At 42.6% G+C, this 27245-nt stretch overlaps 1 protein-coding gene across 4 annotated transcripts in view; it reads left to right on the forward strand.

Moving 5' to 3' along the window:
• The window catches only part of SEC24B (SEC24 homolog B, COPII coat complex component), a 277839-nt gene that overhangs the window by 74309 nt on the left and 176285 nt on the right, over positions 1-27245 (forward strand). For all 4 annotated transcript variants that reach the window (XM_030190801.1, XM_030190802.1, XM_030190803.1 and 1 more), the window contains 4 exons: positions 1968-2048; positions 4031-4206; positions 10016-10194; positions 21349-21451. In XM_030190801.1, the coding sequence (XP_030046661.1) occupies positions 1968-2048; positions 4031-4206; positions 10016-10194; positions 21349-21451 (539 nt within the window). The remainder of the gene's footprint in view (positions 1-1967; positions 2049-4030; positions 4207-10015; positions 10195-21348; positions 21452-27245) is intronic.

A 27245-nucleotide genomic window follows, 5' to 3' on the forward strand; every position in this document is an offset into this window, starting at 1 on the left:
TAGATTTGTTATGAATGAATACATCTGGTGGTTATTTTATTTATCTTTGGAGACAGAAATTAACTATTGTAATTTTTCGATGAAGTTAATAGCCAAATAGAGGCTCACTTCTCCTTTTTGTATCTGTCATCAGAATAGAATAAAAATAGTTCATTCCCTCATAACCTTTTAATCTCATAATTCTGGGTCTTGAAGATAACAAACAGGTTTGGATTTTAAGCTAATAGTACTATTCACATAGCTTTATTCGAAGGTTGTTTGTATGCAAATAGATTTAATAAATAGTGAGAATATTTTGAGAACCAGACATAACTGTCACCCTTGCTGAAAATTACTATCTGAGATTGTTCCTCAGAGAGCAGTTAGTATAGCTAAATATTTGCTTTTTTCTGTAGGCACTTGGAATAGGTATTTGAATAGCACATTGGTCTTCAAGTACTGTTCACCTGTGGAGGATTTCCAGCTATTTATATTGCTTGCTGCCTCATACACAGTTTATCAAGCTTCATTTCATTTTTGTTATCTTGCCCCGTTGGTACTGACCTTCTGAGTTGCTTACATAGAGGGGCATAATCGAACGTCGCCGGGATGTATTTTGGCGGCGGCGCAACAGCTGGCCGGAACAGTATTATCGAAAAAGATGGCCGGCCATCTTTTTTTTCGATAATACGGTTTAGCCCGGCCAAATGCCAGAGTTCGCCGGGTTTGAGATCGCCGGTTTTGTTTTTCAGCGATAATGGAAAAAAATGCCGGCCATCTCAAACCCGGCGAAATCCAAGGCATTTGGTCATGGGAGGAGCCAGCATTTGTTAGTGCACTGGTCCTCCTGACATGCTAGGACACCAACCGGGCACCCTAGGGGGCATTTCTAAAAAAAATGTTTAAAATACCAAAAAAGCTCCCAGGTGCATAGCTCCCTTACCTTGGGTGCTGAGCCCCCCAAATCCCCCCCCAAACCCACTCCCCACAACTCTACACCATTACCATAGCCCTTATGGGCACCTACATGTGGGTAGAGTGGGTTTTGGGGGGGGGGGTTGGAGGGCTTAACATTTACCACCACAAGTGCAACAGGTAGGGGGGTGGACCTGGGTCTGCCTGCCTGAAGTGCACTGCACCCATTAAAAACTGCTCCAGGGACCTGCATACTGCTGTCAGGGAGCTGGGTATGACATTTGAGGCTGGCATACAGGCTGGTAAAAAAAAAGGTTTTTATTTGTATTTTTTTAGTGTGGGAGGGGGTTGGTGACTACTGGGGGAGTACGGGGAGGTCATCCCCCATTCTCTCCAGTGGTCAGTTGGTCAGGTTCTCAACCCACTGCACTAACAGGCGGCTACTCCTCTTCATCCCTGGATTCTATATGTCGCCCATAGCTGAGTGCAGAAATTTGATCACTGATCACAGATCCACATGCAAATTAATTAGCTAATGATGTGCCAGCAATCAATTTGTGTTAATTGGCAGCAGTGTGGAGTTACGCTGGCATCTGCCGTAGGTACTATTCCATAAAATGCATGCCTAAATTTCATAGCGTGCAACTCCAAATGGGGCGTGGCTGTGGGAGGAACTTGGGTGGGCCAGGGGTGTTCCTAGAAGTTACGCACGATGTTATAGAATACTATAATTTGTGCGCCTGCCATAAATTTAGGTGCCAAAATGATGCTAAGCTATTAAGGTCATTCCACACAGATCACCTAACTTTGGGTACCATGTACTGAATTCCCTCCCATATTGCAACATGGTTTTGCTTGGACTGGTTACCAAGGCTTCTCACTGTAGTAGGTTTCTTCGATTTTGAATCTTGAATTGAAAAAGACCCTTACACCTGATCAATATATTAGAGATTAATTATATAAGGTTGCAGTATAACATCTAATAGTTTGTCTTCATGAAGATTTTCAGTTATTTGTGTTTAAAATATATGTATTTTCAGAGAAAATCATCTTTAAAATGATTTGATTTTCAGGTATTGAAAGCTCCTCTACAACTAGTAGTGCTTCTCCTGTGCCCAATAATTATGATTCTTTGGAAGGAGGAGGATACCCAGGTAAACTATTAATCGTATTTTATCTGTACCTTAGTTTTTATAACAGTGTTTGTTAGGATAAAATTCTTTTTATTTCTGTGAAGTGAGGACCACCAAGTAAATTTAAGTGGTTAATCTTGGCTTGGTACATTTCCTTAATACCTTATCTACTATACCAAAAGAGGAAAAAGACTAATAATGCATTTCCCCTTCCTTTATTAGAAAAGTCAAGGAGTTCAAATTTAATTTTATTTGATATACCACCTGTAGAGAGTCAAAATGAATTATTTCTCTGTACACTGGGAAGGGGGTTTGTGTGGTATGGCATGTATATTTATATGGGGGGGGGGGGGTTAAGTATTTGTATGTGAAGATTGGTGGAGGAGTGGCCTAGTGGTTAGGGTGGTGGACTTTGGTCCTGGGGAACTGAGGTACTGAGTTCGATTCCCACTTCAGGCACAGGCAGCTCCTTGTGACTCTGGGCAAGTCACTTAACCTTCCATTGCCCCACGTAAGCCGCATTGAGCCTGCCATGAGTGGGAAAGCGCGGGGTACATATGTAACAAAAAAAAAAAGTCTCTGGAGACTTGAGGCTGGTTGTATGTGTGCCAGGACAGAATGTCATGGTTGGAAAATATAAGGGAGAGTGGCTGGGGTGTTCAGTGGATCTCTTGTCTGAGGTTGACTGGGGCAGCAAGTATGGCATGGGAGATGTTTGGAGCAGTAAGCAGCAGGTGCTGGGGAATGTCTGTTGTGTGGGACAGTGTGGAATGGGGCCTGCATAGAGGTGTCTGGTTTGTAATGGTGTGGGGTGGGTAGAGAGTTTTCTGCTGCACAAGAGGGTGTCCATAAGGAAGGGGAGCATATGGGATGGTACATTCCTTTCCCCAGCTCATATGACCGTATCTCATGTTGTTTCACAATTCCTCCACAGTTTCCTCTTCACTCCTACCTCTCTCCTCATCATAATGTGCCATGTTAGCCCACAAAACCTTCTACCTCAACTGTTCTGAACTCCACTGTGAAAGCCTCCTATCTCTCTACACTGCATTTCCACCATGAGTCTCCTCTCTGTTCCCTTCTTTTCCACCCAGTGTGGCTATGCTCATATTAGCCCTCTCCTCAAGGCACTTCATTGGTTCCCTATTCATTTCCACATACAGTTCAAACTCCTCTTTTTGACTTACATGTGCATTCACTCTGCAGCTCCTCAGTACCTCTGCATTCTTATCTCTCCCTACACTCCTCCCCCAGGAACTCCGTTCATTGGATAAATCTCTCTTCTGTACTCTTCTCCTTCACTGCCAACTCCAGACTCTGTTCCTTTTATCTTGCTGCACCATACACCTGGAATAGACTTCCTGAGTCAGTATGTCAAGCTCCATCTTTGGCCATCTTCAAATCTAGGCTAAAAGCCCACCTTTTTGAGACTGCTTTTAACTCCTAATTCCTATTCACTTGTTCACTACCCATGTCTGTTTTATCATTCCCAACTTAAGTAATTCCCTTATCCTTTATTTCTCCTGTTTTTCTGGCCTGATTAGGTTGTAAGCTCTGTTGAGCAGGAACTCTCTTACATGTTCAAGTGCACAACGCTGCATACATCTAGTAGTGCTATAGAAATGATGATCAGTAGTAGTTCTGCACTATAAAAATAAGTAGTAGTAGTTTTGCATGGTTCTGCTGTTAACGTGCATTAAAACTTTTAACACACGTTAAACATTTAACACATTAATCCTGTTACTGCATTAAATGCATACCCTACTTTTATCAAACCACTAAAAAAAAGTCCAGCAAGTATGAGTATTTTTAAAATTGTAAGTAAACATCTTTATTGAAAAGTATTACTGTGTAAGACTTGGCCAGGTCCATAATTTTGTCTTTGTTAATAAGTGCTTGTCACCGGGTGCTATTTTCTCTTGCAAGTAGCAGTAAAAAATGTTCAATTGCTTTGTTTGCCTCAGGTTCTTTTTTTTGTCTTTTTCTTTTTTGTTAAACTTTAGACATCCTTTCTTCACCTTTTAATTCAGCTCCTACAACTTCAGTATCCCAAGCTGCTAAGCCTTTTGGTTATGGGTACCCATCACTTATGCCAGGCTATCAGACTGCAGCCCCTCCGTTATCTGGCACACAATCAAATAACCCAGCCTTTCACTCTGGATGTCAGCCATATACACAGGTAAGATGAGTGCTTCCTGAGCACTTAATGCCTTTTTACAAAGCTACTGTAGGACTACTGTGCGGCAAAACATCACTACCGTGTGGCACACCGTGGTGCCCTGTGGTAGTTCTGTTTGTTGCATGGCATTTTCTGCACTAGAAAATTTTCTGTTTTCTAGCTTGTGGGGCGGGGAGTAGGTGTGCCCAGTGGTAATTGGCTATCAGTGCGTGCTGTCCAATTACTGCTGGGTTAGTGTGTGAACCCTCACTATCTACTAAATAGGAGGTGGTAAGAGCTCAGGCAGTAAACTGCTGAGTGCCAATATTTTTATTAGTGCACAGCCATTTATGATTTCCATTCAGAATAATGGAAATTCCTGCTGCGGTAAAAGTGGTCTCTGTGCATGGCAATGTTCATGCCCCATATTATCGCAGGCCACTTTGTACTTGCAGCTTTTTAAAGGGCCCCTTAATGTGGTGATCCTCCTTAACTGTTTCTCAGAATTGTGTTTATGTAGCCTTTTAATTTGGGGCGTGCACAAGACTGGCTGTAATGCGTTATTTTGCCATTGACATCTGAGTCTGGGACCTATTTCTCCCAGTATACCCCATTGGGTATCAACATGACAACAAATAAGCACTTGAAAATAAATGTTTTAAATTAATTGAGATGTATTGCTTTTATAGTATTTTTATAAACAAAAAGTGTTGATATCTAATATAGATAGAGCAAACAATAAATTGCTGATATGGGATTGCTCTTTCCTAAAGCAATGATTATGGAGCTTGGAAGCATATTTAACTGCAACAAAAATTGCAAATCTCTGGGACAAATAGAAAAAGGGAGGCTAACATTCCCCATAAACTTTAAAAAAATCTAGATTTCAGGGTAAGGAATGAAGAATTAAGGTAGGTAGGTGTTAAGGAGTTGGAATTGTAAATATAAATTCTGTAATTTATTTTCATGGATTAGAAGATGAGGGCATATAAGATTTGCTAAAAACAATTTAGTAGAAACCAGTAAAATTTGAAGCTTAGACAAAAAACTGCTGTACAGCACAAAAAACAAATATATGAAGGATTAGCTACTAAGAAAGAGTGGAGGAAAAAGCATGTCAGAGAAACAGATTCCCAAATCCAACAAGGAATGAAACCTACTACCATCATTGGTCTAGAAAAAAACCCCCACTCAAGGTCATTTTGAAAAATCATGCAAAAACCTGTTTACAAAATATTTTAACAAAAATAGCTTAAATCCTTCATATCAATCTTTCATGTAAACCACCAGAAATGTTCAAAATGTACTCTCTATCATACCTGAGTGAAATGAATAATATACTTAGGTCAATCACTTTGCCTTTTCCAAAGGCAAATCTCATTCACTATGCGAAAAATGCAACTAGAGTTCCACAAGCATAATGAATCACCATAGATTTATTACGCCAAATCCTGACAGGGCTTCCCTGCTTCTTGGTGGCATTGCAGCAGGGGAAATACATCACTGTTCTGTGACTGCTTGAGCAAACAAAATGGCCAAATGGGTGTGATCGTATGTGACGATCTTAAGGTGGCCAATCAAATAGAAAAGATGACAGCAATTTGCATGCATAGGGAGAGGAATGATCATCTGGAAAAAGGAGAACTATGTACAATTCTGAATACCACACCTTCAAAAATATATACATAGTGGGTAGTCAGTTTGTGGTCTTCATAAATCATATGGAGACTGACCTAAAGGTCTAGGTATATGGAAGAAATGTGGGAGAGGGGAAATATAATAGAGACATTTAAATGCCTTTGCAGAGGAGTTAAGCCTTTCAATTGAAAGGCAGTTCTGGAGTGAGAGGGCATAGGATGAAGGTGAATGGGGATAGACTTAGGAGTAATCAAAGGAAATACTTCTTTATGGAAAGGATGGTAGATGCATCAAATGGCTGCCTGGTGGAGGTGGTGGAGACAGACTATGTCTGACTTCAAGAAAGCATGGGGCAAGCATATAGCATCTTTTAACAGAGATGAGAGGATAGTAAATGGTATGGATGGGCAGACTTGATAGGCCATATGATTTCGTCTGCAATGGGTATTGATGCCCCAGAGTCTCATGTGGTGCCAGGCTTCAGATCTAAGATATGACATCCAGGAAAACCTTGCTGGCTTGATGTGCGGTGCCATGGAGAGAATCTCTTTGGATGTAAGTTTCAGGAGCTGCTACCAGGGCTGTGTAGTTGCTACACCAAAACTTCAACCCCGACTCCTCTATTTTTAGGCTAATTAGACTTAATTTCTTTTGTTCTGGATCTAAAGTACTGGTAAGTGAAGAGGACCACATTCAGCTGCTGAGAGAATATCTGGGAATGGAGTAGATATTGCACTGTTCATGGAAGAAAGTGTTTATAAACAGCTTGAAAATCTGAAAGTGGACAAAGCTATGAGGCCAGATAGGGATACATCCCAGGATACTGAGAGAGCTCAGAGAAGTCCTGGTGAGACCTCTTAAGGATTTATTCAGTAGATCTTTAGAGACAGGAGAGTTTCTGCGGGATTGGAGATGAGCTCACCTGGGGGTGATGGTGTCCGAGGATCTCAAGGTGATGAAACAATGTGACAAGACTGTAGCTGCGGCCAGAAGGATGTTAGGCTGCATAGAGAGGGCTATAACCAACAGAAGAAAGGAGGTGTTAATGCCCCTGTACAAGTCATTGGTGAAGCCCTACTTGGAGTATTATGTCCAGTTTTGGAGGCCGTATCTTTCTAAGGATGTCAAAAGACTTGAAATGGTTCAGAGAACATGGTATGGGGTTTGTGTACCAAGATGTATGAGGAGAGGTTTGCTGACCTGATCATGTATACCCTGGAGGAAAGGAGAAACCTGGGTGATGTTATACAGGAATTCAAATATTTGAAAGGTATAAATTTGCAGACAAACATTTTCCAGAGATAGGAAGTTGGTAGATTTAGAGGACCTGACTTGAGTTTGAAAGGGGGCCGACTCGGGAATAATGTTAGGAAATATTTCTTCACCGAGAGGGTGGTAGATACCTGGAATGCTCTCTCACTTGAAGTTGTGGAGATGAAAACGGTAAAAGAATTCAAAAATGCGTGGGATAAACACAGAGGAATCCTGATTGGAAGGAATGGATCCCAAGAAGCTTATTGAGAAGCATGGGCAAGACTTCTAAGGTCTCTGCCCTGATTGTGGTTGAATAGATTTGGATGGGCTAGATTGGAGCTTTTCAGGGGCTTCAACAACTTCAGAAAGTTAGAACAAGGACAGTGCCAGACAAACATCTACATTCTATGCCCTGAAAATGGCAAGGACAAGATCAGGTATACGTATGAAGTTTCACATCATAAACTCATTACATATGGTATCTTGTTGGGCGGACTGGATGCACCCTACAGGTCGTTATCTGCCATCATCTACTATGTTTCTATCTATCAAGTATAAAATAATACGTTTACATATATTCTATGTTTTTATTTTGAAGCTGGAGTTGGTCAGTACATTTTTTCCGACTCCACCCAAAATTGACTCTTGATTCCACAGCCCTGGCTACCACCCTCATCAGGCAGCACGGTTACACCCTTAAGACCCTCCTCCAGGCCCACTTCTGACTTACCCTGCTCTTCCATAAGGTACCAGAGTGGAGGGCAAAGGAGGTCCTATTACTCTCCTCCCTCTCGCTCTTACAGCGCCCAGAAGACCCAACCAGTTCTGTAGCCATAACTGGAGATGAGAGAACATAATTGGTGCCTGAGTATCGATACAGGACAACCTTCCAGTTGAAGGGAGGCTAAGATTTTTTAGACTACTTGCCCCTTATAACCTCCAGTTAGTGGGTTTTAAAGGTTGTCTGGTTAGGATACCATCTACATCTATTTGAAACATCACCAATAGCATTGTGGTTAAGCTATTAGTGTTGGCTAATATTTACCATGTAGCTATTTTATTCCCTCTTAGATGATAATGTACTTAGACCTGTTCCACTGGGGGAAGGGGGGAACGGAGGCAAGGGCAGGAATTTCCTGATCACATTTTTCCCAGACTTCATGCCCATTCTGGCAAAAGTGTACTGCATACCTTGGATTGCAAGCTAGCATTGACCTTTTACGTGTAGCAGACTAGGCCCTACAGACAGTCCACCTAGCTTTTATTTCTTTTGATCTCAACAAGATGGAGGTTGCCACCGGTAAATGCACAATTGGCTAGCAGATTGCATATCTTTTCATTTATGCCTAAGCTGGGTTGACTCTGGAGGGTCATGTCAAGGCTCACAATGTCAGAGCCACAATATCAGCCTCTATTAATGAGATTTGCAAGGCTGTGACGTGGTCTTTGGTCCACACATTCACATCCCACTATTGCCTTGACCAAGACACCCACCGCGATAGTCTGTTTGGTCAGACACTTCTGCAGAATTTGTTTGGGGCCTAGAATCCAACTCCCTCCTAGGCCCATTTTATTTTGTTCCAGGCCTCACCTTCACAACAGTGTATCAATGTTTTCAGGTTAATTAACTATTTTGATCTTGCAGTTGTGAGTTCCTTTTGTCCTAATGTTGTTTTTGGTGTGCCTGATAGCAAGGGATTCCCACATGTGAGAATTAGCCGACCTGTTTGTTCTCAGAGAAAACAAAGTTACTTACCCTGCAGCAGATATTCTCCGAGAACAGCAGGTCACTTATTCTCACATACCCTCTTACCTCCCTTTGGAGTTGTGACCTTTAACTATGTTGTTTTGTACTAATTGGTCCCACGCTTGCGAGTCGGGTGGGAAAGCACCCACATGTATGGTGGGACGCTGCCATGAGCTTGTAAAGAAGCAATACATTGGGTAGCGTTTCCCACCGGGCGCCTTGGATGACGTCATCCATATTTGAGAATAAGTGGCCTGCTGTCCTCAGCAAATACCTATTACAGGTAAATAACTTTGTTGAGGCATGAGCTTTTGAAGAAAAGTGGGCTGTTGTCCTTAAACTTCATACTGTAGTAAATTGGTGGTACTTTATGGATTGGTTAATATCCCTTTCTCTTTTAGTATGCTGCAAGATTTTAAAAGTGCCTTTTGTTCTTGTAGAAATTAAGATATTTAGACAAAATAAGTAAATTGGGGAAAGCAGCAGTTCAGGAAAGTGTCCCTGGTTGCAGTTTTCTAAACTTCACAGGTATGGTGACATTTAAATTTAAACAAAAGTTTTCTATTTCTGAAGAAACAACATATTTTAAAGTTAATGTTTGAAAACATCTATCAACATTTCTAACTCACCAGGATTGCTTTCCAGCGTTTATTTTAATAAAATTTCATTTTCTGCTATAGGCCAGATAGCCATTTCTAATTAGTTTATTTTCTTGAAATAGCTATTATAGTAAGAATGGGCTGCCATTTGCAATGTATTTTCATCTTGGTGCATGTAAGAGTCACTGCTATCTTAATTTATGTTTAGTGTCTTCTTTAAGAGATTTATTTATTCTATGTTGAATAAATTTCCAAGTAATTTATTGTTAGCAGGAATCGACCCCTTGTTGTAGTTGACCCCTTCATAATAACTATATGATACAGGCAGTCCATGTGTTTTCCTGTCAGCAGTTCAACCTCAAAGACTTACTGTCATTTTATGGACATTACTAAAGGTTCATTCCAATCTTCTCTTTTTCCCCTTAGCGCTATACACTTGTAGGTAGTCACTTACCTTCTGTGTTGAACAGTCAGCAGTAGCTTTTTGTGCCCTTCCAGTTCTTTTTTTTTTATTTGCTTGAGATATTGAGATATTGATTTTTATGGTAATGTTAATGTTACTTCCATTTTTCATTGTTTTGCTTCTTTGTAGCAATATCCTGGTATAAACCAACTATCATCTTCCTTGGGAGGATTAAGTGTGCAGCAGCAGCCAGAATGTGCAAGGCCCGTAAACCTTTCTCAAGATCGCAACGTTCTGCCTGGTACTCCAGTTCAGGCTCCTGTGCCCAACTTGAACTCAGATCTTAAGAAATTAAACTGCAGTCCAGAGTATGTACGCATCTTATTTTATTTGGATATTAACTAGAGCTTAGTAGATGAGAAGTACATAATTGCATCATTTAAATTAGAACTACAATTAGAAGTTCCATAACTGCATTAAAAAAAAAACTGGCCCAGTAAAACTTCTGATGCTCCCTCTCCTGAAATGTCCAGGAAGTTGTGGGTAGGAAACCAAACAGTTTTTAGGGAGACAGACACACAGACTTTCTTTTCTCTCAGAAAGAAGGCTAACAATTATGTTTATTAGGGAAAAGTTCTGTTCTCTTTTGTTAATAGGTGATTTTAATATGCCAGATGTTGATTGGGGTATCCCTATTGCAAGGTCTTTTAGAAGCTGGGAGATCTGGATTCTCTACAGGGGGAACTATTCTAGCAGTTAGTAATCGAACCCACACATGATGCGGCCATACTAATGGGGAGAGTGTTTCTAATGTTATAGTAGGTGATCATCCGGCATCCAGTGATCATCAGATGGTATGGTTTAATATTAAGATATGTGTGGAGAGGGTTCATTCAGAAGTGAAGGTTCTAAACTTTAAAAAAAAAAAAAAACTAACTTTATTCAGATGGGGGATTATCTTAAGGAATTGCTGTCTGGATAGGAATATCTGGAAAAAGCAGGAAAGCAGTGAGCAAAAGTGAAAGAAGCTATTGTAAGGGCAACAAACCTTTTTGTAAGGAAAGTAAATAAAAGAGGAAAAGGAGGCCGCTAAAAGGTAAGGAAAAAATAGGTTAGTCTTTATAAACTTCAAGAGATTTAGACAGAGACAGACAGGCGACAATATCTGGAAAAGCTAAGAGATGCTGGTAGAGTAGTCAAGAAAGCAAAGATGCAAATGGAAGAAAGAAAATAGCCAATACAGTAAAATGGAGGAACAAGACATTTTTTTTTTTGGATATGTTACCGATAGGAGGAAGTTCAAAAGTGGCATTGTGAGACTCAGAGGTGAAGCGGAGAAATATGTAGAAGCTGATAAAGGTAAGGCAGAATTGCTTAATAAATTGTTCTGTGTTCACAGCTGAAGGGCCGGGAGCAGGACCGCAAAAGACAAACACAAATAGAAATGGTGGGTTGGTAGTCCCTGAATGATTTTCAGAGGACTGTTTGTGAGGAGCTGGCTAAACTAAAGGTGGACAAAGCAATGGGTTCAGATGGCATACATCTGAAAGTACTGAAGGAACTTAGGAAAGTTATAGTGGCTCCGCTGGCTGACCCGGGACTGGTCCCAGAGGACTGGAGAAGAGCAGATGTTGGACCCTCTCCATGAAAGTGGAAGAGGTTAGGAACTACAGGCTGATAAGGCTGACTTGTGTGGTAAGTTAAATTAATAGAAAAGCTTTTAAAACAGAGTAAAGTTTTTGAAATCCAGCATATTACAGGACCCAAGGCAGCATGGTTTTACTAAAGGCAGGTCTTGTCAGACAAATCTGATTAATTTCTTTGGGTAACTAGAGAGTTGGATTGAGGGAGAACGCTAAATTGGTGTATTTAGACTTTTGCAAAGCCTATGACACAGTTCCGCATAGACGACCATAAATAAACCAAGTGCCCTCGGTATGGGCCCTAAAATGACTGACTGGGTTGGGAACTGGTTGAGTGGAAGGTGACAGAGGGTAGTGGTAAATGGAGCTCATTCTGAAGAAAAGGATATTAACCAGTGGTGTGCCACAATGTTTTTTTTTTCTTGGGCTGGTTCTTTTTAACATTTGTAAATGATATTGCTGAAGGGCTGTTGTAAAGTTTGCCTCCTTGTGAAAGATACAAAATTTGCAATAGGGTAGACACCCCTGATGGTGTGGGTAACATGAGGAGGACTTGGTGAAGCGAGAGGAATGGTCTGGAATTTGACAACTTAAATTTAGTGCTAAAAAAATGCAGGGTCATGCATTTGGGCTGTAAAAAGCTGAGGGAACGATACAGTTTAGGGAGTGAAGAACTTTTGTGCATAAAAGTGGAGCGAGACTTAGGTGTATCGTATGTGATGATCTTAAGATTGTCAAATAGTTAAAAAGGCGATGGTGAAAGCTAGAAAGGTGCTTGGGTGCATAGTGAGAGGAATGGCCAGTAGGAAAAAGGAGACGATGATGTCCCTGTATAAGGCTCTGGTGAGACCTCATTTAGAATATTGTGTACAATTCTGGAGACCGTACCTTCAAAAAGATATAAACAAGATGAGTCTGTCCTTTTTAGTAGCTACCTTCTGGACTGTGGTCTTTGACATGAAGCGTATCAGGACAGACTTAAAGATCTCATATATATATTCTTTGTAAGAAAGGCGTGAGAGGGAAATATGATGAGACATTTAAATGACTACGTGGCATAAATGTACAGGAGACAAGTCTCTTTCAGTTGAAATGAAGACCTGGAACGAGGGGCAAGGGATGAAAGTGAAAAGGAATAGAAGGAACCTGAGAAAATACTTCTTCATGGAAAGGGTGGTGAATTCATGGAACAGCCTCCCTGTGGAAGTGGTGGAGAAAAAACAGTATCTGAATTCAAGAGAACATAGATCTCTAAAGAAGTGTTAGGGAGAGTAGATGGCATGGATGGGCAGAATGGATAGGCCATATAGTTTTTATCTGCATACATTTTTCTGTTTTCTATGTTACTTCGTTTCATTGCTCATGAGATAGATATAATACAATGAAATAGGTGCTGGTGACAGCTGGGAAGCAACTAGAAAGTAGTACAGCTGAGCCTGTAAATATCCAGCAGAGATAATGAGTGGCAGAAACAAGGGACATCCTTTTAGTGGGCTCTGCCTCACAAAGTATGGTAGAAAACAACATAGTTATGAAAAGATATTTTGTATCCTTTTATTGATAAATGGTTTTGCATTAGGTGTTCTGACATGTAAATGTTTCCTTAAGACTATAAGGATTAAGAAATTTTTATTTCTCTGAGGACAAGCAGGCTTATTAATTCTCACAAATGGGTGATACTGACTCATGTCACCTGGTCCGGAACTTATAAGTCAAATGTACAACCAGTGGATCCAAAAAAAGGGGGTCCTCTCACAAATGGTGTTTCCCAAACAAGGTCTTTATTAGAATAAATAAAACAACACGAATCGTGTTTCGGCCACAAGGGCCTGCCTCAGGGGTCTATAACCTTTGGTGCAAACCAATGGTAAAACAAATAACTCACGGTCAATTTGTCAAAAAGGTATCCTCTAGTGTAAACAAGAAATATTTCCATATGAATTGCCTCTTCTTAATTCAACTCAGCTAAAATTGATATTCTTTTTCCTGGTGGTCAGCTTAGCTGGCTTCTGTTTCGTTTGTCTATCCTGTCTGAGCTGGCTCTCTCTCTCTGTGCTGGCAGTTTCCAGCAGCATGACTTATAACACATATAAGAAGAGCTTTGTGGAGCACAAGACACTGAGCATGTGCATGTGCCTTCTCACCCACCGTGAGAATGCGGTCTCCTCAGTTCTTTTTCATCACAGTGAAAAGAGGGCATGTGTTTTTTTTTTTTTTTTTTTTTTACTGTTTCCTCACATTGCTCGGTCCAAAAGAGCTTTATGTGCCTTTCTATGAATTTTTTCATCCTTTATTGTGTTCCTGGTTGTGGAACCCCCCTTTTATTTTGTCCTTCCCTTACATTTTTAGTTTGTTTTGCCTGGTTTTAATTTTCCTTTATTTTTCATTATCATTCAGCTGTTTTTAGGCTTTGACTTCGTCCAAGGGTTTTCCCTTCATTTTTTGCCATGCCTTGCCCCTTTTTCAGGCACCATCGCTTCATTTAATTTAGGCGAGGAAGTTTTTCCTTCCATGTCCACTAAGGTTCCCAGTGGCTTTAAGCGCTGTACCTAGTGCAATCGGACAGTCTCTGGGAAGGAAACCCATTCTTGGTGTCTACAAATATCTTGGACCTTACTGTAGCCCTACTAACTGTGTTCTCAGTCTTCGCATGAAGAAGAGGACCCAGATTTCCAGAGAGGTTCAACAAGAGAAGATTTTTGGACCCAAGTCTGGTTCCTCAACATCTGCATCGGCAAAGAGGTCAGAGGCATGCGTATCAATATCGAGTGTCGCATTGGGAGCGTCGGTATGTATGGCTGCTTCTAGCAGCTTAGACAGTGGGAGCTGTGAAACATCGAGTGGATCTTCACCTGCCTCAAGGTCTCCTGCTGTGCATGGCCCCTAGGAGCATCTGTCATCGGACCCGACCCCAAGGCGACATGTGGATTAGACGTCTTCCTCATCGGCACTGAGGAGCCTCGGTGACACGTTTTGGACGAAGGCCAAGAAGCATTGTCATTAGTTGCCCTTGACGCATGGTGCCGGGAGCTATGGGGTGTCAAAGGTTTCGGCACCCGAGAAGCGTCAGCGTCAGGAGGATCACTCCCCCTCCATACAGGAGGTGCCAATGCTTCGGTCTCCCAGCAGCCAAGACCCAGCTCCAACATTAACTCCAGCGGTTCTGCAACCTGCGACTGAGCTGGCACCCCAGCCTTTCCCCGATGTCGGCCCTCAATGAGCGCATCCGGGCCTTGCTCTCTGAGCTGCTGGATTGCCTAATGCAATGGTTTTCATCGGCATTGGGGGTGCTTGCACCTACCCTGCCTACTATTGTAGACCCACGTGGCCCTCAGCCTGCGGTGAGGCCTCCATCACCAATGTCTCATGTAGCGCCGGTGTCGACTGCCACCTAAGCCGGCACTCCTTCAGTGTCGGTGGAGAAAGCTTCTCAACGCCGTTCTCGAGAACATGGCTCCTCCATGTTGAGGCAGGTTCTGTCTCAACACTCCCATCAGGAGATATTGTCTGACACCAAAGAGGAGCGTTCTTGTGATTCAGAGGAGGACTCAAGGTACTTTTCCTCTGATTAGTCCTATGGTATTCTCTCTGAACCCTCCCCTCCATCTGAAAGGAGAAATCTTTTCCTGAGAGCCCTTTATTCCCATCTTTTGTTAAGGAAATGGCTCATGCTATTCCATTTTCTTTGGAAGTGGAGGATGAACCCAGGGCCAAGATGCTTGAGGTCTTGGACTACACGTCTCCTCCTGGGAAACAGTGGAAGTCCCGTTAGGAACCGGGAGTCCCCTCTGTCAGTCCCGGTCATGCCCCAGAAGATCGATACCCAGTATCGGATTCACAGTGCACCTGTTTTTTGTTCTTTTTTTAAGCCTCAGTTGTCTCACAATTCCATGGTGGTGGAATCCGCTGTCAAAAGAGCCAGGAGTTCCATGGACTTTGCCTCGGCACCCCCAGGTAGAGAATCTAGAACCCTGGATTCTTTTGGGAGGAAGATGTACTAGGCTTCAGTGGTCATTTCCGGAATATAATCATACCAGCTCTTCATGAGAATCCGTTTGCGAAACTCGGTGCGCAAATTGTCGGACCTGGCTGAGATGCTGCCTTGGGAGCAGGCAGAGTCATTTCGCTAGTTGGTCAAGCAGCTGAAGGTGTGTCGAAGTTCTTGACTGGGGCACTTGCAACACTTTTGATTTGGCATCCAGGATCTCTGCTCAGAGTATAGTAATACACAGACTCTCATGACTGTGTTTCTGATCTGGAACATTCTGTTCAACAGAGGTTGGCTGATGACCCATTCAGTGGTATCAAGCCACGGGGAGTCTAGAAGATGTCATGCAAGAGTCCCCAGAGCTTGTACGCTCTCTTCAGTGGTGAACTATTTGGTCCAATTTGACTCTGGGACTGCCATTCCAAATTCCTTAGCCACAAAAAGTGCTGACGACGGAAGCATCTCTCCTAGGATTGGGGGGGGGGGGGGGGCTCATGTAGATGGGCTTCACACCCAAGGTGTTTAGTCCTCTCAGGAAACGAATCTTCAGATCAATCTCCTGGATCTCCGGGTGATCTGGAACGCAGTAAAGGCTTTCAAGGATCGTCTGTCTCATCAAATTGTACCCATCCAAACAGACAGGTTGCAATGTATTACACCAACAAGCAGGAGGCACCAGATCATGCCCCCTGTGTCAGGAGGCTGTCTGGATGTGGCATTGGGCTCGTTAGCATGTTCCTTCAAGCCACTTATCTGGCGGTCAAAAGCAATGCCCTGGCTGACAGACTGAGCAGGATAATACAGCCACATGATTGATCTCTCAATATGGGCGTAGGTTGCAAGATCATCCAAGCGTGGGGCACCCCTTTGGTAGATCTTTCTGCCACTCAGTTAAACCACAAGGTCTCTCATTTCTGTTCCGGGCTTTAGGTCCATGGCAGACGAGCATCAGATGCCTTCCTTCTCAGTTGGGGGACAGGTTTTCTGTATGAGTATCCTCCCATACCTCTATTGGGGAAAACTTTGTTGAAACTCAAGCAAGACCGCAGAACCACGATTCTGTTCATGCCATACTGGCTGTGACAGATATGGTTCCCTCTTCTTCTGGAGTTACCTTCCGAAGAACTGTGATTGGAGTGTTTTCTGAGCCTTATCACGCAGAACAAGGGTCTCATCTACATTCCAGCCTTCAGTCTCTGGTTCTCATAGCTTGGATGTTGAGAGCCTAGAATTTGCTTCCCTGGGTCTTTCAGAGGGTGTCTCCCAGGTCTTTGGTAGCTTCCAGGAAAGACTCCACTAAGAGGTCCTGTTCTTTCAAATGGAGGAGGTTTGCTTGCCCTTCACAGACCCTGCTTGAATACCTTCTACACCTATCAGAGTCTGGTGTGAAGACCAGCTCTATAATGGTTCACCTTAGTGCAATTAGTGCTTATTGTCAGCATGTAGAAGGTAAACCCATCTCTGGACAGCCTCTAGTTGTTCGCTTCATGAGAGGTTTGCTTTTGTCAAAGCCCCCTGTCAAACCTCCACCTGTGTCATGGGATCTCTGCGTCGTTCTTACCCAACTGATGAAAACTCCTCTTGAGCCACTGACTTCCTACCATCTGAAGTACTTGACCTGAAAGGCCGTTTTCTTGGTGGCTGTTTTTTTCAGTTCAGAGAGTCAGTGAGGTTCAGTCCTTAGTGGTGGATGCATGTTATACCAAGTTTCATCCCAACAGAATAGTCCTTTGCACTTACCCTAAGTTCCTGCTGAAAGTGTTGTCGGAGTTGCATCTGAACCAGTCGATTGTCTTGCCAACATTCTTTTCCTGACCTCATGCCCATCCTGGCGAAAGCAGCTTGCAAACCTTGGATTGCAAGAGAGCATTGGCCTTCTACATGGAGCAGACCAGGCCCTACAGACAGTCCACTCATCTTTTTGTTTCTTTTGATCCCAATAAAATTGTGGTCGCCATCGGGGGAATGCACCGTTTCTAATTGGCAGATTGCATTTCCTCCACTTATGTCTGGGCTGGCCTTAGAGGGTCATGTCATGGCTCATAATGTCAGAGCAATGACTGCATCGGTAGCCCACTTGAGGTCAGCCTCCATTGAAGAAATTTGCAAGGCTGCGAAGTCTTCAATCCACACGTTCACATCACACTGCTGCCTTGAGCAGGATACCCGATGCAACAGTTGGTTCTGGCAGACAGTGTTGCAGAATCTGGGTCTAGAATCCAACTCTACCCTCCTGGGCCCATTTTATTCTGTTCCAGGCTTCACTCTTATTCAGATTGTATATAGTTTCAGGTTAATTTGTGTTATGTCCTCGCTGTTGTGAGGCCCAGTTGTTGTTTTTGGTGAGTCTGGATGCTAGGGATTCCTCACTTGTGAGAATTAATAAGCCTGCTTGACCTCGGAGAAAGCTAAGGTAGCAGGTGTTCTCCGAGGACAGCAGTCTTTATATTCTTATAATACCTCCTACCTCCCCTTAGAATTGGTCCCCTTTATTATTTTTTACTTTATTTTTGCTGTAGTATTAAACTGAGGAGGCAGTGTTCTCTTGGTGGGCAGGAAGGCACACACGCATGCATGGTGAAGTGTGTTTCGCGCTCCACAAACCTCTTCTTATTCTTGTTATAAATTCTGGATTGGGCAACACAAGTCGGCATCACCTACTTGTGAGAATATAAAGCCTGCTGTCCTTGGAGAACATCTGTTACAGGTGAGTACCTTAGCTTTACCTAAGGCGGAGGAAAAAGACTTCACTGGAAATACTTTGTAGAGTTGATTATGTGTTTCCCAGATTCTTGCCAATGAATTGTTAAGAGTTCTACTGCTAGCACAAGCCCAGCTTGGAGCTAAAACATTTTTTTAATGGAAGCTTTCAGTTGTCTCGTAGACTTATCTTTTTGTTGAAGGAAAGCGATGGAGGAGACCTGCTTTATGCAGACAGTTCAGAATTGCAATTATATCTTGCTAGTGAAACTCTAGTATCCATTCAACAGTGGGAACCTGATGTTATGTTTACTTTTTGAGTAATAAAATGTAGACAACTGATTATTTCATTCTGTTTGAAATGATAGTTTTCAAATCTGGCATATACTTTTCTGAGATTTCATTTGGCTGGAAAATAACAAAATTAGCCAATGTTTTTTTACTTTTGCTGTAAAGAGAGAAGTTGATGGAATAATTCCTCCTTCCTTTAACTCAGTGCAGGAGCTCACAAATCTATGCCATCCTAGCACCTAGCAAGTTCCAGGCTGTCATGTTTATTTAGTGAACCCTTTCTTTCCCTGGCTCTGTTTGTGCTGTGCATTACTTTTGAAGAGAGGGATGTAGCATTGAGATGAAGTGCAGCAAGACTGATTATCACTGTACAACACACTCACAATAATGTTGGTGGTGCTGCTGCTGCTTCTACACAAGCGGGTATCATGAGAGAAACTGCACTGCAGCCCTGGGCTGGAGAAGCAGAGTCAGGGCATGTTGGTGTTGGGGTAGGTGATATGCCTGGAGCTTAAACATTCAGGAGGAGTGGGACTGGGTCTGGTGATAAAGGAAAGGCATGGCCTGCATCCAGAAAAGGGGAGAGGCACTCAAACGTCCTAAAAGTGATGCAGCGTTCAGGGCATCCAGTACCTGGAGAAAATGGTGTTCATTTATGTTTAAAATCAGAGATTTATCACTTAGATGATGTCTCATTTAAACATACCACCGTGTTTCAGAGAACATCCTCCTCTGTTTTCCCCCACTGTGTTTTCCTTTGTTGTCTCTTTCTGCTTATCTTATCCTTATCCCCTTACTGTCTCATCCCTTCCTTTTTTTTTCCTGCCAGTTTCCTCCTGCTGCTTAGACTTCCAGCTTATTTGGAGGCAAAGCTTGGATCTGGTACCCTGAGGCTTCCATTGCAATTTTTTGGGATTCTCCTCTACCCCCCCCCCCAAACCCCCCCCCCCCCCAAAAAAAAAAGAAAAAAAACATGCACACACATTTTATAGCCTCTTACTTTAGTCCAGTAACTGGAACAGCAGTCTTCAGTTGGGGAACATGCACACGATAGTTCATTCTGGCAGCCTGCAAACATAGACTGTAAGTCTGAACAGTAGGTCTCACCATTGCACATGGACTGTGACTCCCTCACTCCCTGCAGACTGTGAACGCTCCCTCCCCAGCATTCCCAGCTCCAACCAGCCTATGGAGCAGAAGATCTGAGCTGATAAGCAAACAGTATTTATTTATTTATTTTATTGCATTTGTATCCCACATTTTCCCACCTATTTGCGGGCTCAGTGTGCATGTAGTCCTGCATGGCAATGAACAGAACTGCCTTTGAGCCACCAAGCCAGGTCCCTGCTTTTCCCTTTTGCATCTTTTTCTCTCCTCTGCCCTGCTCATTGCTCCTCTTTGTGGTCTACCTCTGTGCAGGATACTGCTTAATCATCTCCACGGACACATGAGACATGAGGGCAAGCTATTCTAAAAGCTAGTTCATGATTATAAGACAACCGGAAGTTTCTGAGAGCAATTTTAAGAAAGAATTCTTGTAATTGGGCAAACATAGTGATGTGAAGAAGGTTGTTTTTTTTTCCCCTCCTGATTTCCCCTGTTATTGCAATTATTTCTTCTAAAGGTTGTATAACCAGGTAAGTTTAGGGGGCAGTTACTTTTTCACATGGGTTACATGGGTGTTGGATAACTGTGTTCCTTAAATAGATAAAGTAATTATTTAAAAATGAGTTGTTTACTCAGGTTTCATTTGTTTAATATTACATTTTGTTTAAAGATCAGAAACCATTCAGTGTCACATAGATCAGATCAGGAGGGGAGGGGATGTTCACATCATTGTACAGTAATCAGATATCTGAGTGTTTGAAAATCAATGAGAGTTTATTTTTACTTAAGAAATGCTGTTTTTCATCCAATGTGAAAGAGAAAATGCTAGTAGGACTTTTTCAATATTTAACAGTATACACATTACTCAACAAAGTATTTGGAGCAGTGGTGTAGCCACGTGGAGGGCCTGGCCTCCCATCCTCCCACTTTGGGCTCAGGACCGCTTCAAAATAGCAGCTCCTTCCCATACTCCACCTTACGAGTCCAGCATTGATCTCTGCAGCTGCTCACTCCTGCTTCCCCCCTCCCTGGGTGCGGATCTGACATCTCTCTCTGCCCCCCCCCCCCCAAGCAGTCGGCCCTCCAGTCACAGGGTGTGATCGGCAGAGGCACTGAAAGACTGCTTGCGGCCAGCCCTTCTGGGGCTATTCCTCTGTTGCGTCCCATCCTTCTGAGGCATTCCTTTGTCGCGTCCCACCTCCTGTGATGTAACTTCCTGTGGGTGGACATGACAGAGGAAAGGCCCCAGCAGGATTGGCCACAGGCAGTCTGTTTCACTGCCTCTGCCGATCACACCCCATGACTGGAAGACCTATTGCAGCAGAGATACACTGGACCCGCATGAGGGAAGGGTGGAAAAGGTTCAGAGCAGAGTGGATATGCATGGCTCCCCCAGTCCACCTCTGGGGCCCCCCAGAATGGACTGCTGGGTACACCCCTGATTTGGAGTAACTTTATCGGTCACATGTCAGATCCTGGACAATTTAAGTATCTGCAATATGTATCCTAATCCTACCATGACATTTGCATTATATATACTTCTACTTTTTGTGTTAGAGATACATTTCTGCTTCATGGGTTTTTTTTTCTCTTGCTGCAAAAGGTTTTGCTTTAGAGGTTGTAGCTTCCAATCAGATTAGGAAAGAGTCATGGCAAATAATTTAGTTATCTTTCATGACCCTTTCATGATTTATGTTGAAGTATATTATTTCTAAACTATCAACGTTGTAAACATGAAGTATTGTGTGTGAATGACAAAATACAATGTTGTGGCTTTTTTTTTTTTTCTGCAGCTCATTTCGATGCACTCTCACAAATGTTCCACAGACTCAGTCTTTGCTGAATAAGGCAAAACTTCCTTTAGGACTTTTGCTACATCCCTTTAGGGACCTGACGGTAAATATACATTTTTTAAAATTCTCCATACTAACCTAATAGCTGAAAAACTTAATTTTGCATTTTGTGTGTTTCATGATGCTGTGTGGTGCTTTCATGATTGTGTTACCCTTTACAGAATAAATATTTATAAAACTGCTTGAACTTAAAAACCTTAGAAAATCACTAAGATAGCCCAATAAGTATTTAGAATTAGTGGGGTTGTTTTTATTATATTATAGCTTCAAAAACTAAGGGCCCTGTTTACTAAGCCGTGCTGTAGGCACGCTGCCATTTTTAGATGCACTCTTTAAATTAGCGCACGCCAACACTAGAGACTCCCATATATTCCTGTCTAGCGTTAGCACTCGCTAATTTTTAGTGTGCGCTAAAAACGCTAGTGCACCTTAGTAAACAGAGCCCTAAGTGCAAAAAATACATAGGTAAATACCATTCACTCTTTGTTTGAAAAAAACATTAAAGACTTAGAAAATTTCCTAATCTATAACTTAATGTGTTATGTACCAAAAAAACTCCAAACTAACTGTACGGTACTATAGGTTAGCAGAAAATCACTGTTAATTATTCTTGACTCGTTTGCTAAGGAATATGATCAGTACCTCATGTGGCCCTTAGGGTCTTGTTAGGCTGTCTAACCATGAAAGAAACAATGCTGAAATGGAAATATATTATTTATTATAAACATAATAATAACAATATGGCAAAATGCAAAGCAAGTTACAAAACTCTATACACTACCAAAAATATACTGATTATTACACCAATAGATATATGAAAATATATATATGTAATTAGGCAACTATAATATCCTGGGAAAAGATTACCAGCAGCAGCAAAATTAGGCTACTAACCACAGGTCCTGTAGTAACCAATCAGTTTTAGGCAAAGACCAGAGCTAACTAAATCATGAGCTATAAGAAACAAAAATCCTGAATCTCACCTTTGAGGTCCCGTAGGACTCCAAGGGAGTGATGAATCGGCAACAGCAGATTTCCTTGTGCCCCTGTAGATCAGGTGTTTACTCCAAAGTCTCTATTCTGTACAGTTGGTCACTCAGTCTCTGGAAAAGCCACCGGACTGTGGCTGAACTTGACCTTGTCAGCTCTCAGTACAAGGCATCACAGTTCACAGGTGTTTAGGAAAAATCAGTCTCTATCTCCACTGAGAGAGAACTATGCACCCAGCAATCCTTGTCTCTCCTTCCTCTTTTGCCCAGCATTGGCATTTCTCTGGATCAGTTGACACATTGACCAATCCCAACCATGAATCTCTGTCCAGCAGATAACCCATGGTCATGACCAGAGGGCTTGTGAGCGTCTCCCCTCCATTGTTCACAAATGTTACTGGAGACACTGTTTCTGAGAAATTCACTCCTCCACATGTTCCCAGGAGATAACGGGAGGCAAGTTGTGTCCTTGAATGGTGAAGTCAGTAGCACAGTTTTTCCAAGCAGTGGTTTTCCTTTGTAGAACATGGTTTCTGATGTATTCAGGCCACAGACTGTGGAATACATATTCAGCAAAAGATGGTTCAGGCCTATACAGGATAGCAGGAAAGGACCCCTACAAAAACAAACAAACAAAAAAACCAACCCACTGGTGATGGACAGAGGTCTTTGTTTCTACAGAGGCTGCATCAAGTATTTTGTCTTATTTTAATGTGACAGTGTAGTGATATATGTTAATTTTATAATTTAAACTTATGGGAATCAAGCAAATTTAAGCAAGCTATGGATCCATTATTCCTCATAATGCCTAAGAAACACGAGGTAAGATGGGAAATCTGGTAGTTTCAAAAGCAGTTCTCTACCCCAAAGTTGTTACAGACTACATTGAATTTGTATGCAACCTTACCATCAGTTGAAGGTCCGATGGGTTTACGGGATGGTAAGTCAACGCCCTCCCTGCCCATGGACAGCAGTGTATCACTGCCGTCTGAGGAGCAAGTGCCACCAGGCAATCCAGTAGGTTAGCAGGAGAGAAGTGTGGCTGAGCTGGCAGCGTGGGGAGATTACATCACTGTAACCACTGAGCTTGATGTGGCTGGAGGACAACCTATTTCCACAATACTTGAAAGATGTTTTTGTATATATCATCCCAGGAGGTGCTTGAGATCTGAAAGAGAGCTGCGCATTTCACTTGATCCAGTTGTTGGTGTGAGATGCAATGATGCAAGACTTTCCTCCTTTTCTATTGCTGGGAATCCCATGTAGAATTCTTTGAAGGGGCAGATAAGTTTATGTACACAGATTTTACAATTTGAAAGCTATCTTAAGACATCCCTGTTTGTTAAAACGTTTATGTAATTTCAGCCATATGAGATGACAGTTGTAGCTTGAGTGTAATAGATTGTTATTCACAGACAGTTTTAATTTTGTATGCTTTTTAAAATATTTTGTTTATATCTGTGTTTGTGTTTTGTAAACCGCTCAGGTATAAGCAGTATAAAAGCTTGAAAAATAAATAAATATTGTAAGATCCTCGGCAGAAGAGTAGAGCGGCCTAATAGTGACAAGACTACAGTATCCTGAGTGGTGTAGAATGAGTAGAAGTGAATCGTTTTACTCTTTCAAAAAGTACAGACTAGGAGGCAGTCAATGAAGTTACATGGAAATACTTTTAAAACAAATAGAAGGAAATATTTTTTCACTCAATGAATAGTTAAGCTCTGGATCTCGTTGCTGGAGGATGTGATAACAGCAGTTAATGTTATTTGGGTTTAAAAAAGGTTTGGACAAGTTCCTGGAGGAAAAGTGCATAGTCTGCTATTGAGACAGACATGGGGAGGCAACTGATTGCCCTGGGAATTGTAGTATGAAATGCTGCTACTGGTTGGGTTTCTGCCAAGTACTTGTGGCATGGCTTGGCCACTGTTGGAAACAGGATACTGGGCTAGATGGACCATTGGCCTGACCCAATATGGCTGTTCGTATGGAAGGTGATTGTAGTTCTCGGGCAGTCATTTACTACGCGGATGGTGGCAAATAACCAGTGCTTTTTTTTGTGCCAGTATGCACCAGTACGGCATACCGGCACCTTTTTCTGGGGGCAGAATGGAAAGTCGGGGAGCTGCAAATCTTCTATTTACCCGAAGTCACAGCAGCGAACCGGCGGCAATGAAAGCAGCAAGCAGGCAGGCTCGCCTCCTCGTCGCTTCACTGCTCTCTCAGCATCCTGCCTTCCTCTGATGTAATTTCCTTTCTGCAAGGGCAGGGCACTGAGAGGGCAGAGAAGCAACGAAGGAGGTGAGCCTGCCTGCTTGCTGCTTTCATTGCTGCCAGTTTGCCGCTGCGACTTCGGGTAAATAGAAGATTTGCAGGGGGCAGAACGGAAACTCGGGGAGCTGAGGGCGGGCAGGTGGGAATGGGGTTGGAACGATCTCAGGGGCAGGTGGAGGCTAGGGCAAGTCACTGGACATGGAAGGGAGAGGGAGGATAGGGGGCAAAGGACAATTGCTGGACATGGATGGGAGGGCAGTGGAGAGAGGAGAATTGCTGGACACGGATGGGAGGGAAGGATTAGGGATAAAGGAGAATCGCTGAACATGGATGGGAGGGGAGGGCAGAGGAGAATCCTGGACATGGATGGGATGGGAGGGCAAGGGAGAGAGGAGAGTTGCTGGACATGGATGGATGGAGGGGAGGTCAGGAGAAATGCTGGCCATGGATGGAGGAGAGGGAAGACAGGAAGGAGATGCACATGGATGGAGGAGAGAGAGGAGAAATGCTGGACATGGATGGGAGGGCAGGGGAGAGAGGAGAATCGCTGGACATGGAGGGGAGGGCAGGGTATGGGAGAGAGGAGAGTTGCTGGATATGGATGGATGGAGGGGAGGGCAGGAGAAATGCTGGACATGGATGGAGGAGAGGGAAGACAGGAAGGAGATGCACATGGATGGAGGAGAGAGGAGAAATGCTGGACATGGATGGAGTGGAGGGCAGGGAAGAGAAATGTTGGAGGGAAGGAAAGACAGACAGAGGAAGGAGATGCACACGGATGGAGGGGAAGGGAGAGAGGAGAAATGCTGGATGGATGGAGGAAGGAGATGCACATGGATGGTGGGGATGGGAGAGAGTTGACATGCTGGATATGGATGGAGAGAAGAAAAGAGAGAGGAAGTGAGATGAACATGGATGGAGGGGAGGGGGAGAGGAGAAATGCTGTACATGGATGGGGAGGGAAGACAGAGGAGAAGATGCACATGGATTTAGGGGAGACAAGAAATTCTGGACATGGATGGAGGGGAGAGAGAGTTGAAATACTGGACATGGATAGAGGGAAAGAGGAAGTGAGATGAACATGGATGGAGGAGAGGGAAGAGAGAGGAAGTGAGATGAACATGGATAGAGGAGAGGGAAAGAGGAAGTGAGATGAACATGGATGGAGGGGAGGAGAGAGGAGAAATGATGGACATGGATGGATGAGAAGGAAGAGAGGGGAAGGACAAGAGATGCATATGGATGGAGGGGAGGGAAGAATAGGAAGGAGATGCATCCTGACGGAGATGAGGGAATGGGAAAAGAGGAGAAAAACTGCACATGGATGGAGAAAATAGGCAAAAACTGGATCCACTCTATACCTCCTCCAGTCAAGTCTGCGGAGGACCCAGCTTTTACCTATAGATGTAGAGCAAGAAATGAAGAAGAAAGGAGCAAAGTAAAGAAATAAATGGAAAGGAATCCCTGGAAACCGTGTTTAAGGGAACAGATAGCAGCAGAATCAGTGACTGGGACAGACATGATCAGAAAAACAGTCACCAGACAACAAAAGTAGAAAAAAACATTTTTTTTTTTCATTTTAGTGTTTGGAATATGTCCAGTTTGAGAATTTACATCTGCCATCTTATTTTGCACTGGATATACTGGAGCTGTAACATCTTACAGAAATTTATAGTGAAAAAGTTATTTTTTTTCTCCTATACTGGTATAATATGTTCAATGATGCCTGTTTATATACGCCATGGTTGGTTTAAGGGGTGTGGCTATCATAGAGGTGGAGCCATAGGTGGTGGCCCCACCCATAATGAATACCGGTACCTTTTTTTCCTACAAAAAAAGCACTGCAAATAACACTAGGTTTAAGTGCCTTGGAGCAGAGAATGGAGACTCAGGAAACTAAAATATCCTTACTGCAGAATTCTTTCCAAAATTTGGAAGTCGGCTAGTTAAAGCAGTGTTAATCTTGAAGCTAAGTGTGAAAAGTTAGAGAATATTCTCCAAAGAAAGAACTTGAGACTTATAAATTTTCCAAATATACCTGGTATCCCCCAGTTTAATCATTGTTAGTTTTTTAAAATACCTCCTCAGTCTTTACCTCCTGTCTCCAGAGTATTCTGTTTACTTGCATTTAAGAAAAAACCTTGTGGAGAAGCAGTGGATATTTTGTCCCCTATTTCTCAGGGTAGTCTTGTTTTTATTGTTCCTCTTGAATCATCGAAAGATGAAGTTGCTATTCTTTCCACCCTCTTGCAGCTATCCAATCTACTCGCTTATATCCTGCTAAATCCCAATAATATTTTCCAAAGCAGCTTGCAGAAATACTAGAGAGATATAGGTATGAATTTAAATAAAATCATAAAAAAAAGAAAGTTATACAACTATAACATCATGTATTTTGCAAAGAGAGCATCAAATCAAAACAGATTATAAAATGATTGAAATTTTCTGTGACTTGGTAAAGCATTCCAAAATGACACTGCTTGGTAGAAAAAAAGATGTTTTAAGAGTTCTCTCAGATGATACATTGTTAAATATAGATCAGGACCTCTATTTCTAATGGAAATTAGATCATTCAAA

This window comes from Microcaecilia unicolor, chromosome 2 (genome assembly GCF_901765095.1).
Source record: "Microcaecilia unicolor chromosome 2, aMicUni1.1, whole genome shotgun sequence".
Classification (NCBI taxonomy): Eukaryota; Metazoa; Chordata; class Amphibia; order Gymnophiona; family Siphonopidae; genus Microcaecilia; species Microcaecilia unicolor.